We start from the raw sequence: 17,424 nt of genomic DNA on the forward strand, positions 1-17,424 counted from the left end.
GTCTCTGAACACATCAAAGGAAATACTTGGCCTGATTCCTGGCCTGCTTTCACTCTCAGCCTCGGGGGCAAGGAGACCTTTATCTACCCACTCAGTGTCCTTGTCCTCATGGGCCCCACAGAGATCAGCCACACACATGGCTAATGTTGATCTTCTATGAGGGGTCCACACATAAGAGAGGTCCATGGTTTCCCCAAGACATGACAGTTCTGATCCTCCCTGCAGTTCCCTCTGATACTGACCTTTACAATCTCATCTACCAATAGAGGCACCAAAAAACATATTCCTGTGACCCATCATTAACTCCTGCAGAACCAAAGCCTCCCTTGCAGGCAGCTTCCTCCCAGGCCCATGGTTCATCTGAGAAAGACAGACTGGAAATAGGATTGAAAGGAAAGGAGATATCCTCTTCCCAAATGCCCCCTTTTCTTTATGGTTTTAAATATTTTATCTTTTCTTTATTTTTTTTCAACTCTATAAGGTAGGGGTCCTCAAACTACGGCCCACGGGCCACATGCAAATACAAATATTGTATTTGTTCCCGTTTTGTTTTTTACTTCAAAATAAGATATGTGCAGTGTGCATAGGAATTTGTTCATAGTTGTTTTTTTTTTTTAACTATAGTCCGGCCCTCCAACGGTCTGAGGGACAGTGAACTGGCCCCGTGTTTAAAAAGTCTGAGGACCCCTGCTATAAGGTATAAGTTCAAACTCCAAAATTATAGGTTCAATGTTATTTCCGCTTTGAAAAAAAACTGCAGTAAACAGAGAAAAACAAAACATAGATTGGCTCTGCTTAGGTGTGCATACTTCCTTTCCAGCACCATCATGCTCAGGCTCCAAGGCCTACATCCAAGGCCTGTTGTATCCTTGAATATTTCTGAGAACACAATGTCCACAAGGAGAAAGACCTGAGATGTGGATAAGAGGAGAATCAAACAGCTCTCACAGTCTGGGGTTGTGGGCTCAGCACTAACAAGATAGTACAGTCCTGCTAATAGAGCCTAACACGTCGTCAGTGAATGTTCCTGGGCAGCTCCTACCTGGCATGGCTGGCAGCACAAGTGGAGGCACAGGGGCCACTCACGAGTTAGATGAGAATCAAGAGCCTGGATATCCCCCTGTTTAAAATAGCAAAAATTGCAAGATCGTCAGAGCTCCCTTTACCTTAACACACGATGATTTCATGTCTCCAAAGATCAAGGTGGATAAGTCTATATTGATGAATCATGATGTTAAAATAAAATTTTTTCCATACACAAGAATAATATGAGAGATATATTACATTGATAGAAAGCTTGCTTTCTTGGGAAATGGGAACCTTTTGTATGATGTATTATACATTCATTTCCTAGATTTTAACTATCCTTGCTATGCCTTATTTATGAGCCATAAAGCTGTACTCTACCAGTGAAGGATGAAACAGAGAGAAGTCCAGTGTGGTATTTACACTCTTAAAATCAGATGCCACTTTGTCATCATAATGGGGCACACTGTGATCAGAGAGAGAAGTGAGACTGAAGAATTACCAAAAGCTGTCAGTGGCTGACAGAAAATCAGAATCAGATGAACTTTAATAATAATTAAAAATCTCGAGAGATGATGCTGATTCACTGAAAGGAAGCAGTGTGCTACCTGTTTGACTAGAAAGGAGGAGGGGAGTAGACAACGGGAGAAGGAGAGAGAAAGGAATTGGAAGAAGAGGAGGAGAAAGTGGATGAGAAAGAAAAAAACTTTTGGTCATGGACATAGAATTCACATTTACAACAGTCTCTGCAGCTCCAGGTGTTCTTTCATGCAGATTAGTCCCAAATCAAAGATAAAATAGATTCTCTGCTGCTGTCCTACCTTCTTACAGATGTCAAGTACCAACAGAGAGTGACTTTTTAACAGAGAAAAAATATTAAAATACACACATACACACACACATATATATATACACATATACATATATATACACATTGAATGTAAATTTGAAATAAAATATTAAAATACATGTAGATATATATATATATATATATATATATATATATATATACACACACACACACACTAATTTAATGTATATTTGATAGAGGGGGGAAAAAACAGATTTCCAGAACTGTGTCCCACGCTGTCATCGCTATGAAATTACCATCATCCATGGGGTGATGGCAAAGGCAGAGACTGTCAAATTTCCCCATATCAGTCCTTTCTTTCAGATGTCAGCTTTGTAACCTAGAGCTTCCCCGTAACTGTAAATTGAGACATGTGTCAGTAGCACCCCAAACAAATGTGAAATATTTGCTTTTGAAGTGCCTCTTTCCATTTCAAGGGAAGAGCATAGAAGTCCTTTCTCTGTGTGTCTCACTGCTCCAGTAAGACATGGAAGAATCCCTTGTGGAAAAAACTAGCAACAGTGTCATTATTTATTTAGGAATAAGCACATTCATTTTCTTTTATGGGACTGATGCCAGCAGGGGTTAGCTCACAATGGGTAAGAAATAAGTTCTGAAGGTAGGAGGCAGAAAGCGCAGCAAGAGGTCGATTTAGGACCTTAAATATTTAAAGGTATATGGATTGAAAACACTACAAGGTGTTTGCAGCCCTAAATACATGTCTATGGGAAGCAAGTATGCCCAGGCATACTGATCTGTCTTTCTTTCCCCAAAGAATCGTTTTTACCTGATCAGTGAAGTACATTCATATATTCATCCACTCAGCAAACATGACTTGGGAATCTACAACATAGAGCAACCAGAAGTATGATACACCAAACTGATTTTATCCTAGAGAATTCACACTCAAGGGAAGGACAAAGCCAACCACATACCAAGAATAACAACTGGCCCTAGCTGGTTTGGCTCAGTAGATAGAGCATCATCAACCTGTGGACTAAAGGGTCCCAGGTTCGATTCTAGTCATGGGCACATGCCCAGGTTGCCTGCTTGATCCCCAGTAGAGGGTGTGCAGGAGGCAGCCAACCAATGATTCTCTCTCATCATTGATGTTACTCTCCCTCTCCCTTCCTCTCTGAAATCAATAAAAATATTAAAAAACAACAACAACAATAACAAATGTATGGTGAGTGCTTATAATGTCAGGCAAGTAGGTATTATTGTTATCCCCATTTTAAAAATAAGGGAACTAGGGCTAAGAGAAAGTAATTTTTCCCAAGTATGTAAATGTAGTAAGAAACTCACATATATACTTGAATCTTTCACCCCCACTTTTAACTACTATACTACACTACATTAGTGTAAATGATTTGTATCATCAGAAAAACAATCAAGCATCATGTAAATTTAGAGAAAATAGAAATTTTCAGCTAGAAGGATCAGAAAAGAATTCAAGGATAAAATAGCATCTAATCCAGTAAGCTTTGATTCTTTAAACAAGGGGTTTCACATAGTTCGTTCCAGGTAAAGCAATGATATCTGCCTGTGACCTTAAAAATATGCTACTGGTACAGGAATTCCTATCATTTTCTCTTAGGGATATGTATCAGAACCATCTATACTTTGTATGTTCATTTAGAAATTGGGGGCTTATGGTTAATGTCCGTATCCTTATAAAGTTTTCACTCCTATGGGAAGAGACCAAAAATAAACACTCAAACAAGTAAACATTTAATATTTTAGAACATTTAGAAAATTTTAAGTGCCATAAAGGAAAATGAAACCAGGTTAAAGCGAGAGAGAGAGAGAGAGAGAGAGAGAGAGAGAGAGAGAGAATATGAATGAGAATGAATGAATATGTAGGAGGCTGCTAATTTATATCAGGTAGGTGGAAAAGGCCTCATCCATAAGGGACACTTGATCAGAGACCTGAAGGCAGCATGAACACACCTAGAGATACTCTCCAGCAGCAAAGTCTAGGGATGGTTGCTCTAAGCTCTTTAAAGACAGGAAGCCTCAGACTATAGATATTTCCAAGTGAGAAATTGCACATTTTCCATTAAAATAAAAATACCCCCATTTCTACGGTTTCCAGACCAAGTGCATATGAGTCAATCTCATCTGTATTTAGTATGTGGTTAGGAAAACCTCTAAGAATAATTTTTTTTTAGTTCGTGTCTTTTATTAACCCAAATACAATTACTTGTCTTCTGGTTTGTTGAAGCAATAGGTCAGACAACATTTGCCACAATAATGTCTGTTTGCCATAAAAACCCCAGCACCACATTCATCTGAAGGGCACTCCCGACGAAAGCGACTGGTTGTGCCATTCTCATCCACTTTGTGGTATTTCAGGACAGCCAGCTTCACCTTCCTTCTCTTATGCTTGCTCTTCTTGAGAGTGGTGTAAGACTGCTTCTTCCTCTTCTTAGCACCACCACAAAGTCTCAACACAAGATGAAGAGTGGACTCCTTTTGAATGCTGTAGTCAGACAAAGTACGCCCATTCTTGTAAACATTATTTCCAGCAAAGATCTGTCTTTGCTGATCAGGAGGAATTCCTTTCTTATCCTGGATCTTGGCCCTTACGTTTTCTATCGTATCCGAGGGTTCAACCTCAAGAGTGATGGTCTTCCCCGTGAGGGTTTTCATGAAAATCTGCATCTGGGCGGGGACTCCACCACAGATGGCGGATCAGAAAGGAAGCAAGAATAATTTTTATTTTTCTAAGTTTGGCCCCGGAACATCACCCCTTGCCTGTGAAACTAATGTTTCCAGATTCTTCTGAGATAAGTAAAACAGCCATCCTTCCAGTCTGATCTGAGTTTATGGCCTCCTTTACTTTAAGGATCCATTAAGTTCTGTCATTCTTAGTCAAAGCTGCACTACACAAAGCTGAACCATCTCCAGCGGTGCTCAGGAGCCCGACCCTGTCCTTGTGGAGCTCTAGAAAAGGTTCTAGAATATGGGAGACACATTCACCAGACTACTAATGCCACTTCCAACAACTCTCACCTGAGCCCAGAAAGCACAATGGGTCACTTCAAAAATCCAAGAGAAACAAGTTTATTCTCTCAAAACCTTTACAACCTAAATTTTAAAAGGTTGCAATGGCCATCTGTAACCTAAAGCTCTCATACTATACTTGATCTATTCAGTAAGCACAAAAGCATCTAAAACAGACAAGACTCTTTTAAGTTATTTAAAATATTAGCTTACTTAATTCTTACAATAACTCTACAAGTATTATCACATAGTTGTTTTATAATGAAGAAACTGAGGCACGGAAATGCTAAGTACTTCCTGGAGCTCATAGAGCCAAAAATATCTGAACTGATACTTGAAGCACCCTGGCTCTTGATTAAGATTCTCTAATCTCAATCACTTTGCGACAGTATTCTGACCTTTTTATTCATTCTTTTGACTCTAGTTGTTGTTGAAGATTGGAAAGCAGTGACGTTGGGAGAGAAAAATCAGAAGAGCAATAGAGAAAAAGATTTTAAATTAAGTGTCCTTTTCCAGTTACAAAAATCATTTATTCATAGCAGAAATTTAAAATTATAGAAAAAAATTAAATGTCACTATTCCAGATAATTACTATTAATATTTTGTTATTAATATTCCCTTTTTTCTGTGTATCTGCAAGCAAATGTGAGTTTCAGATAATTGGAATCTTACTGCCTTTGTCCATTTTCTAATAAATCATTCGCATTTACATCACTGTTGGACATTCTTGTAAACATTATTTCCAGTGGCTGCATAACTTCAATTCATAAGTATATACTAGAATTTATTCTAATGTTCATTATTTAGACTGTACCTATATTTTTTTATTGTAAGTACCATCACAATAAATGTTTGAGCCCATCTCTGATTATTTTTTCAAGTCTATTTCTAGGAATGAAACTATTGGGTTAAAGGATATACGAGCTTTTAAGGCTTTTGATAAACTTCTTAATAAACTGCCCTCCTGAAACACTGTAGCAATTTTGAAGAGCAGGGTAATTATTTTTTCCTGCTTCAAGCTTCTGCTTTAAATGGGGTCACATCCCATCTAAGAACCCTCCCAAGACAGGTAGCCACAGGAAATATACTTCCACACAATTCTCGTTGCCACATCTCCTCTCTAGACTGAGCCAAATTAACTGCTGTTGTATGGTAGCAAACTTCAAATAGAATCAAACAGAACAGAGCTGGGAGTGTAGGATGAAAACCTGTAAGGCTTGGTTCTACTTATACGGTTTACAAAAGCAGCAACCGAATTCTGATTAGCCATCTCCAATTAACAGAATAAAATTGCATGCATTCACTTGGCATTCTCAGCTCAAATATCTAATACAATCTAAACAGGTAAAGCAGAGCAGAAATTCTGATTAAGAAACAAACCAATATGGTGAAATTTTGCCCTTTTCACAATTTAACCCCTCTGAAGAGAGCTGTCCCCACGTAGCGACAGCTGGTTTTGGTCACGTGAGAATGCAATACAACTTTCCAATTCTTAAAGGGAAGCTGGGAATCTGTGAGTTTTGTGTGTGTGAAATCTTCCTATTTTAAAATATTGACAACTGAATCAATTTTTTAAAATACTGCACTAGATAGAAATTGTACTGTTTCTAGTTAAAACTCTTAAGATTCATTCCATTTTACTGTACTTACTTAGTTTTATACCAGAATTTTCAACATAGCCAAAGGAATAGCTATAGAAGAGAAGGTTTTGCAGCCAGCAAGAGGCCCGGGAAGCCACAGAGGTATTTAAGAAGCATGGCCACCTGTCTTTCTCTCAAGTGTTGATTATCAAATAAAATGGGCTATAAAGAGGGTGGCAGCCTAGACCGAGCGAGAGAGAAAAAAATGGACTTGAAAAAACCCTATTACCACCTATGGGTTTATGAATGACTGCCACTTTGAGCCTCTCTAGTTACAGCTGAGACTGTCTAGGAAGAAAACGCATATTATCTGTGATATGCTGCTGCTGGCTCACCCGTGACAGTCACTGGAAACAGGCTCCTCATGATCTATTTGAATGGGTCTCTTGACCTATTTTTATATTCCCGCACTGAAAAGTTCAGCTTCTAACTTAAGAGCCTGAGCACGTTATTTTCCAATAAAATACATTTTTACAAGTAGCTTTCTATCCCAGTTCCCTTTTTATGGGCCCGTTTCCGTTGTACAAAGGAACTGATTGATCTCCTGAAAGTTGAGATGGAAACAGTCTTTCAGGCATTCTCGCCCAGGAGTGGTCCCCCAATTCTGTCGGCTTGGAGATCACTTACACTCGAGGGCGTGCGTGGTCTCTGATCTTAACTCACCCCCTTTTGTGGGAAGAGCACCATGTCGGTTCTAAAACAAACAGCGCTGAACAGAGCTGCCAGCACGGGTGCGCAGGGAGAAGTGAGCATATCGATTTCCGTTCCTGGCCACTGGGATTGTTTCCTTAGCACCTTTCCAGGTCATTATTCACTCCACTGCATTCCATTGGAAGAATACCATTCAGATATTGAGAAAATGTAGCTTAGTGGGCTTTTTAACGGCCCCAATGATTACTCCACCTCACTCACATTTATCTAGACTTGCCTTAAAGCCCCACAAATCCTGATTGAGGTAAAGGAGTAAAATTGATCTCATGTAACAAAAAATTAGCTGATCAGAATGGAAAGCTACTGAATTCAAATTCTCTGGTATTGGTTCCTTTACACAAAATTATCTGATGTATTGAAAAGGCCAGGATGTATACACTTCTTATTCTATGCTATTGAAAAATCAAAGAAGTGAGAAAAAAATGTTAAGCCTTCCTTGAGGTTTTAATCACACTTTGCTTTGCAGAAGTTCACAATGATTTATATAACCTGTCTCCGGCTAGTTCTAGGTCAGCAGAAGAGTGGTTAGTGATATCAGGTAAGAACTCCTCCAGCAAAACCCTAGCACTACAGAAGAGTCACCAGAATTATCTTGAAATTACAAAAGAGCCAATGGCCCCCTGTGAATTTCTAAAGGGAAAGATAATTTAAAAAGGGTTTTACCTTTTTGTTGGGGGCAAAAGGGGGAGAAAACAACAAAAAACAAAGTTGTTGGTACATGTACTCAATGGAATACTCCTCTGCCATAAAAAGGAAGGATACCTTACCCTTTGCTGCATCATGGAGGGACCTGGAGAACATTATGCTAATTGAAATATGACAGTCTGAGAAAGGCAAGTACCATATGATTTCACTCTTTGTGGAATTTAATGAACAAGCTGGCCTACCAAGCACAATAGAGACAGACTCATAGAGAGAGAGCAGGTAGACAGCTCTGCTGGAGAGGGGGGTATTGGGGGAGTGGAGGGTTTTTCTTCATCGTTGAGAAGCTGCAATGACCTTACAAAGAAGAAATACAGAAGCAGGACCAAGGTTGTTGGGGGAAGATAATGCTTTATTTGAGTCATCCTGAGGATGTCAGATAAAAATGTGTAAGGGACAGTTGAAAATATGGAAAACATGAAAATAAAACGTACTAAGGAGGTCAAGGCTAGAGGCAATAATTTGGAAATCACCCCACTCTAGGTAGTTGGTAAAGCTGTGAGAATGGATGAGATTCCTCATCTGTGCCCCTCTTGTGCTCTTACCATGTGGCCCATGTGCATGTTATTTTTCACAGATCTCTCTTCAGATAAAATGTCATTTCCTTGAGAGTAGGAATTGTGTCTTATACTTTTTTGTGTACTCCTCTCCACACCAAATATTTCCTTAATGAGAGCAGGGTTCAACAAACATGATTCATTTGTTAACTTAGTAATACCTTACAGCATCGAGTATTATATTCTCTTCATTCTGAATAAAATTCATTTTTTTACACATCTGGAAATAAATGTAAGTTGTAATTGATATGGGCAGTTGATGTGAATGCAATTTTTTCCAATAATGCTATATTTTTCTGATGCACCTTATGTATCTCTAAGTATCAGAAAAAAACAACAACACTAGACTGGAACCTGAGAAATTAGCATTTCAGTTTGACACTATACTTACATTATCTAAAACAAATAACCTACATATTAAGACCTCTTATGTAAAACTAGAGGCCCAGTGCATGAAATTTGTGCACTGGGGGGGGGGGGGTCTCTCAGCCCAGCCTGTGCCCTCTCGCAGTCCAGGAGCCCTCGGGGGATGTCCGACTGACGGCTATTGGACATCCCACTACCGCCACTGTGGTCGCCAGCCTTGAGCCTGTCTTCTGGCTGAGAAGCACTCCCCCTGTGGGAGTGCACTGACCACCAGGGGGCAGCTTCTGCATTCAGTATCTGCCCCCTGGTGGTCAATGTGCATCATAGTGACTGGTCGTTCTGCCGTTTGGTCAATTTGCATGTTAGCCTTTTATTATACAGGATGAGTCCAATGATTTTTCATTGTACATTTAAACAAAGTTGAGAATAAAATGAGCCTTGAGCTCTTTAAAAGTCAGATAACTATAGCTGTAATTAACAAAACAATTTACTGTTTTAAATTAGGAGTAGAGCCTTTTTTAACTTGAAAGCAGGATCCTTAAGGATTGCACTTTCAAGAAATACTATGTTGATTTTTATGTGGAAATTTCAAGATCAAAGTAATTTATATTGGTACTGCAGATATTAAATAATTATTTTGGCCCCCTCAGTGACTCAATCCAATATTTAATATAAAATTATGTAAAGTATTATGTGAAAATAGCACATCTTTTTAATAATGCAGTTCCTAAATCCTAGGACCCAAGCAATTCTAAGATGCATTATTAATATTTTGGAAACATTTTTGGAAAGAAGACAAATTTTCACATTAAATGTACATGTCAATTTTAAATATGTGAAAAATTAATGCAACATAGAATTAAAGTAATAGACTAGTGAAAAGTATCATTTAGAGATTAGAAAAGCTATGGTTTTTTTCAAAATATAAGACTTAATGAACATAACCAGTAACCTGAACAAACATGTCCCGTGGGTGTGTGCCCATAAGAACTACTCTCTCGTCTCTCTAAACCTGCTGATGGAGCAGTTTGCCCCTGATTTTTTGGAGAAGATGAAAGCCTAGGCCACTTTAAGTCCCAAACACTCTCTCAATTCCACAGCAAAAAAGTCCAACTACCTATCATAGTCTAGACTTGGCTGTACTGTCTCCTCTCCTTGAGCAAGCCTTGCTAGAGGCCAACTCCTTTTAGAAGCATTCCCATCACTGTTTCTGCAAACAAGAGGGTCTAGTCACTCTAGGCAGTGGGAAAGGGAAGAGAAAGAAGCAAGTTCTTACTTAAATGGCCTCATTCTAAGCTAGGTTTGCATTCTGTAAGCCTGGCAGATGATTAAAGTTTATTCCTTCACTATTAAGTAATTCTGTGCCTTCTTCAGAGATTCCCCAACTGGGAACATTCTGTTGTTCTTTCCCAAGACACACGGGAGCAATCTTCCAGCTGCTCCCACTGAGCCCATTGATGTTTAGCCATTCACCACATTCAGACTCTCTTTGGGGAGCTCACAGAACTTTCAGAATAACTTTTTGGCTGGATTTCAAATGGCTCCAGATTGGATCTCTCATTTGTCCATTCTCTGATGCAAAGGTGCAACTCATTCACCCTTTTCCCAGAGAAACTGGGACCAATAAAAATCTAGTCACAGCAATTCCACTGCCAAAGCAGCTATAACCAGATTCCAGTCCCCCATACTGTAACTACAAGAATCCCATCTCAAAACTCCATGGGCCTGATGGAGTGCTTTTCACTAGACATGCTTCCAACCTTCTGTCAAAGAGCAGGAATCACTGCACAGCTTACACCGAAGAAATCATTTGCATCGATTCCTGAAAAATCTCTAGCGACCTAATTCTTGTGTTACCCTTTTTTGATGAAGGTATCTTACTAGTGGAGCTATGAAACCTATTTTTAATTTATTTCCTTTGAAAATTTAAATCTTGGTTTTACAACTCACGTTCAAAATTTCCATCTGTTATAACTTGATTCCTCAAATGAAACTTTCAGTTGCAGGAAGATAAACATCAAGTTATATATTATCTTAATGTCATTTTTAAATATTTCATTGGGGCAATTTCTGTTGTCTTTTAACTTTGGTTAATAAAAGGCAGAAACTTACTGTTTCCTTGACATTCTTCTGCAAGGAAAAAGAATCCCTGAAGAAAGAAAGGAGATAAATATAGCTTACACGTCAATAAAACTTATGATTTCAGCATAGTAGAAAAGTTTGGAAAATTGTACAGGGTCAAGTCTCAGTATTGCTAATTTAGAATGTTGCACTACAGCATAAATCCCTTTCATTCAGGCTTTCTTTAATGCAAACCAGGTTTGGAAGGAAGTGTTCAATGTCTTAATGTTTAGGAACTGAGAATGTATGAAGGAAAAATTAGTATCTCCTGATAAATAAATTATACTTAGCTGTATAAAAGGCACTCAGTGGAGTCAATCACAAATGTTTAGGAAGATATGCAACAATTTATACCGAATCCTCTACATATATCTGATATGAAAATTAAAGACCTGATTATGAGAACAAATACAAAAATAAATACTGGTAATATTTGCCTTATCACTTGAGCCATACAATAGTTATAAGATTGAGTGAATACAATAAAGCAATATGGGAATTTACAGCTTTAGGATTATCAGGATGATCTACATCATGGTGCAGTGACAAACAAGCCCAAAATCTAACTGACTTAAAACTGAACAAAGATTCTTTTCTTGCTTATATCATACTAGAGGCCCAGTGCATGAAATTCGTGCACTCAGTGTGTGTGAGGGGTGGTCCCTCAGCCTGGCCTGCACCCTCTCACAGTATGGGAGCCCTCAGGGGATGTCTGACTGATGGCTTAGGCCCGCTCCCTGAGCCATCAGTCGGACATCTTCGGCACTGCTGCGGAGGCGGGAGAGGCTCCCACCACCACCGCTGTGCTTGCCAGTTGTAAGCCCAGCTTCTGGCTGAGCAGCACTCCACCTGTGGGAGTGCACTGACCACCAGGGGGCAGCTCCTGCATTGAGCATCAGCCCCCAGGTGGTCAGTGCACATCATAATGACTGGTCATTCCACTGTTTGGTTGATTTGCATATTAGCCTTTTATTATATAGGATGTCCATTGGGACCCAACAAGAAGGCCCTATCGCTCAGGATAATTCAGCAATTATGGAAGAGTAATAACTCAGGAATAATTCTGACTGGTGGGAGCAAACATTTTCAGTGTTGTCAAGTGCTATACCTAATGGAAAGAACTCCAGAGAGTCTAACATCAGTAATTAATTTCTCCACCCAGAAGTGATACATCATTTTCTCTCATGATTTATTGTCCAGAGCAAGTAACAAAATGCCATCAACCACAAGGGGGTCTGGAAATACAAATCTACTGTGTGTTTAAAACTCAGGAAGCCAAAAAATTCACTAAAGAATATTAAGGATGACCACAGCTTTATAGATATTCTCTATCCACATGACAAGCAAGATGGCCACTGGCTACCCATGGTTACATCCTACCAAAGTAGCCATAGTATCAGAAAAAGACAAAAGGCTATGTCTGCCCCCCCCAAAAAAAGGAGCCTCATAGAATATTATGTAAGCTTTTGTCAAGTATCTGTGCCCATTGGACAGACTCAGTCACACTTCTTATGATGTTCTATCAAATGCATAGCTCTAACCTCCCATCACAAGAATGGGCACATGACCCAGAGTGGCCAATCAGAACTCCCCATTATAGAACATAGTAATTCAATCCAAGATAGTGACAGGAATTAAGTCAAAACAGGAATTAAATCAAAATCTTCAGAGGACTTTCCCAATCTAAGAAGCTCTGTTGCTGCTCCAGTATCACTAGCTATAAAGATAATATTATTCTTGAAATGATGGAACCTAATTTTTGATTCACATAAATAAGCATGAGCATAAAACCAACCAAGTAGAATAAATACCTTGCAAAATATAAATAAGTACATTCTTGATGACACTGATTAAGCCCTTTTATCCAGTTAGTTTAAAATGAGCCCTACCCTTGGACTTTTCATTTAAGTGACCCATTTACATTTCTACTGTTTTGCCTTAGAAACAAAAACAGAAGCCTCTTTATATGCTGTTCACTGAGGAAGAAATATTTCTGATATATGTAAATTTATATATATATATATATATATATATATATATATATATATAAATCCAGGTTTAAATATACTCCTTGGAAACAATTTTGAGGCATTATATTGATCATTCCTATGGAGTTTATTACTTTAAGAAGACAATAAAATGTTCCAAGTTACTAAGTAACAGAACCCTTATTAATGACAGTAATAACTTTACCTCATTCAGAAATTCCAGTTCTTGTGCAACCCAAGCTTATAAAGTAGCAAAATATTTTCTCCTAGGAAGATGAACTTTAATAGAACATAATCTATTCCTCAAACACCTGCACTTTTCTTATATTCTTCACTTTTAGAAATGGGGCAATGTTAGATGCAACATTCCAAACATTTTACAACACTGCCATCTAACTTTTTGGAATCTTAGTCAATAAGGGAATCCCCATTTATGCTTGAAGATACCAATAAATTCTAGTTTATCACTAGTTATATAATGTGCAGCTACATTATAAATGTGAAATAAAATGGAGTCTTCAGTTATAGTGTAAAATTTTTCATATCCCTTTTCACTTTAATGTCACATACAGTAATTAGCACCAAAGGTCTGTCTTTAATTATAAATTGGTATCTGTTGATTGCTAATTACTTATTTCCATGCGTTTACTTAGTGTCTTAAATGTATTCGCCAAGATAGGTCATTGATACTGATATTGCTAATCACATTTAATAGCATAATGCCTAAGAGTGTGTACTCTAAAACCAGAATACTTGCGAAATCAAGATTCATTACTTGTAAGTGTGTGTCCTCAGGCAAATTACTGCACTTTTCTGCGCCTCTGCTTTCTCTTCTATGAAATGGAAATAACAATAGCTTATTCATAAGTGGTTGAGGAAAAGAAAATAGTCTAATAAACAGAACAATATGTGACATGTAAGCAATCAATATATGTTAAGTATTATTTATTTTGTTTCTCAATATTATTATACACTCAAATATCAGATATCCACCCCCAAATGACTTCCACCTAAAAACTTCTATTTCCTTAGAATCTTGCCACTAAAATCATGGGCTTCATTAATCAGCTATCTTTATATAAAAAGTTTGTGGATTCTAAAGAATAGAATCAAACACGGCAGAAAATCAGATACGAAGTTAACTGTATGTTAGCGCTTTAAACAAAGTGACCTCCCACTTTCTCTTCCTTCCTCCCTACTGAACCCTTGCTATCTCCCTCAACAGAGCCTAAAATTTTACAACAGAAATGGATCTGCATTAAGTCAGAATACCTTCAGAAGGCTATACATACTTCTCTTCATATTGCCATTTAAAGAAAGAAAACATTATTTACATTTACATTAACATTGTATTTATATAAAATATATATTCTCAGAGTTGACATTAATTGTTACTTGTACAGTATGCACAAAATCTTAATATAAACTAATTATAACTATTGTTCTCATTCAACAATAAAACCAAGTGAAAAATCAAAAAGTTGCTAAGCCAATAAGCGGTAATTATTAGAAGCAGTCATTTAACATAACCGATGATGCTACTGCACCAAAGCGAGTCCAGGAGTCTCAACCCGGAGACTACTAACGGCAATAACACATACAGACGTTTGAGTTCTACGTTCTTCACTACTTTGTGTTTTGCTGTAACTCCACTTTCTCACCTTTTCTAGTGGAAAGACTGGGAGAGCTTTATTGGAATCACCTGCAGGGAAGACATTTGGCCTTCACTTGGTATTAATTGTAGAGTTGGACTTTGCTTTTTACTTGTTAGGACCTGACAACTGAAGCAGAGCTTCCAGACATCAAACAGCCCAAAACTCAGGCATCGAAGGCTCTAAGCAATGTCCTGTTATAAGACACATGCTCTGATTTCTTTTTAAAAATATCTTACATTTAGCTTTATCATTGAAATAAAAACAATATTCCCACAGAGAACTGTAAAAACCTGTTACACTTACTCCTAGTATGAGAAACCCTAGGTTTAGAGATTAATTCTCCTTTCATACATGTGGGTTATTCCAGTAACACTGCTTTCTTCTTCCCACCCAGCTGACCAAGCAGAGGAAGAATTCATATTTTTACTGGGAGCCGTAGGACACTTTGAAATTGGGTGGCCACCTTTGTCCCGTTTGCGCACCGTAGGTCCCATCTTCTGGGAACCTCTTTAGTCCAGAGCAAACCAGGATGGTTGATCACTCTACTTTGGAGCATGAGGCATTTGTGTTAAAACGGGGGCTGCGTGGAAGCTGGAAAGGGGGGAGGGAATGAGGGACATCTGTTATAGTGTCAGTAATTAAAAGAAAAAATATTTTTTTAATTTTTTTTAAATATATTTTATTGATTTTTTTACAGAGAGGAAGGGAGAGAGATAGAGAGTTAGAAGCATCGATCAGAGAGAAACATCCATCAGCTGCTTCCTGCACACCCACCACTGGGGATGTGCCCGCAACCACGGTACATGCCCTTGACAGGAATTGAACCTGGGACCTTCAGTCCGCAGGCCGACGCTCTATCCTCTGAGCCAAACCGGTTAGGGCAGAAAAAATATTTTTAAAACAACAGGCTGTGTCTGGCTCCACAGTGGGAGACAGATAAAGTCTGTCTGTCACTAATAGCTTCCTCTTTACTCAATCCCCACATCTCATAAAAATGTAGTTATCTTCAGACTTCCCTACACATGCCCTTGAACCAAGAGTTTGGCCCTTCCCTGGCAAGACAGCGAAGTTCTGGAGTCTCCACACATAAGCAATAGCGCCTCTAAGCACTTTTTGAGGAAGTATTCCCACCACCTGATCGGCTTCTGCCCACAGTCTTTGAATTTCCAAGATTTTTCCACTTAGCCTGCATGCTAGTACCCAGGGGTGAGAGATTTCCTTACACATCCTCTTAGCGGGGCTTGCTTTCAGGCTTCAGACATTATAAGAAAAGAAAAACAACAACAATGTTTTATAAATATAGACACAAAAGTACTTACCAAAAATTTTAAGTCAAACCTAGCAATGCATCAAAGGGATTATTATACACCATGACCAAATATAATTTGTTCCAGCAATGCAAATTTTGTTCAACACCTGAAAATCAACTCATGTAATATGCCACATCAACAAAAAAATACTAAGGAAAGTCTAATGAAAAAAATCAGAATAAAGGCATTCAGTGAGTTTTCAGAATCTAAAATCAACATATTAAAATCTATGGTTTTTCTATATAGTAGCAATAAGCAAATCAAAAAAGAAATCAAGAAAAGAATTATATTTCAATAGTCTCAGGAAGGATACTAAAAAATAACAAAAGAAATGCAAAAGTTACACTCTAAAAGCTTGATAGGAATTAGAAAAGACAAATATATGGATGACATCAGAAGACTTAAACTTGTTAAGATGACAATACTTGCCAAATTGGTCTGCAGATTCAACACAATCCTTATCAACATCCCAGGTGATTTCTTTGCATAAACTGACAAACTAACCCCAAAATTTATATGGATTTTCAAGGACACAGAATAATGAAACAATCTTTAAAAAGAAGAACAGGTTTCTTCAACCCATTTAACCCTCTACATTTTCTAACCATTCTTAAAAAATTGCAATTCAGAGCAATATCCATAATATTACAGCTAAAAGTAGCTTAGCAAACCCCCAAATGGGAACACTCAAACAAAACCCTGCCGGGACACTTCATAAAACTGCTGAACACCAAAAATGCCAGAAAGCATTCAGAGAAAATAACATCGCACGAAAAGAAACAACTCAGACGACTGAGGACTGCTAAACAAAAGCCAGAAACAGAAACCAGTCATAAAACCGAGGACTGTGGCTTTACTTTTCCATTGCTGTTGTAACAAATCGCCACAAGCTTAGTGGCTTCACGGAACACAAATCCCTTACCTTACAGTTTTGTGGTTCGAACTTCAGCTTGGTCTTCCGGGACTAGAACCAACGTGTCTGGAGGGCTGCTTCCTTTCTGGGGCGTCCAGGAGAGCATCCAGTTCTTTGCCTTTTCTATTTCTAGAGCCTCCCTCTTTCTTGTGACCCCTTCCCTCCCTTTTCCAAGCAAGCAACAGTGCATCTCTCTAGCCATTTATCCCTATTTATGCCTCCCTCTGACTACAGCTGGAAAAAATTGTCCACGTGCCAGAACCCGTGTGATTACATGGAGCCCACCTGCGTCATCCTGGATGGTTGTAAATAAGGTAACTTATCCATAGGTCCTTAGCATTAGAACAGGGACATCTCTGAGGGAGTATTTTTCTGCCTACCACCACAGGGGATAACCAGTTTTATTAAGGTTTTTTGGGGGGGAAATATGTCAACTCAGAACTCTATATCCAGCAAAAAGTATCCTTCAGGAATAATGCCAGAAAAAGACCTTTTCCCTTAGAAGACAAAAGCAACGTGTCAACTTCTCTTCGGGAGTAACTGAACTGCCAACAACTTCCAACTCTGAAGGAAAAAATT

At 38.4% G+C, this 17,424-nt stretch overlaps 1 protein-coding gene across 1 annotated transcript; it reads right to left on the bottom strand.

The window, feature by feature from the left end:
* Positions 1 to 4,042: 4,042 nt before the first annotated feature.
* On the bottom strand, positions 4,043 to 4,576 carry LOC132215157 (ubiquitin-ribosomal protein eS31 fusion protein-like). The gene has a single exon (XM_059662920.1). The coding sequence runs from the start codon at positions 4,538 to 4,540 to the stop codon at positions 4,076 to 4,078; it is 465 nt and encodes a 154-aa protein (XP_059518903.1). The 5' UTR covers positions 4,541 to 4,576; the 3' UTR covers positions 4,043 to 4,075.
* Between the last annotated feature and the right edge of the window lie 12,848 nt (positions 4,577 to 17,424).

The sequence above is a fragment of the Myotis daubentonii genome, chromosome 14, assembly GCF_963259705.1.
Source record: "Myotis daubentonii chromosome 14, mMyoDau2.1, whole genome shotgun sequence".
Taxonomy (NCBI): Eukaryota; Metazoa; Chordata; class Mammalia; order Chiroptera; family Vespertilionidae; genus Myotis; species Myotis daubentonii.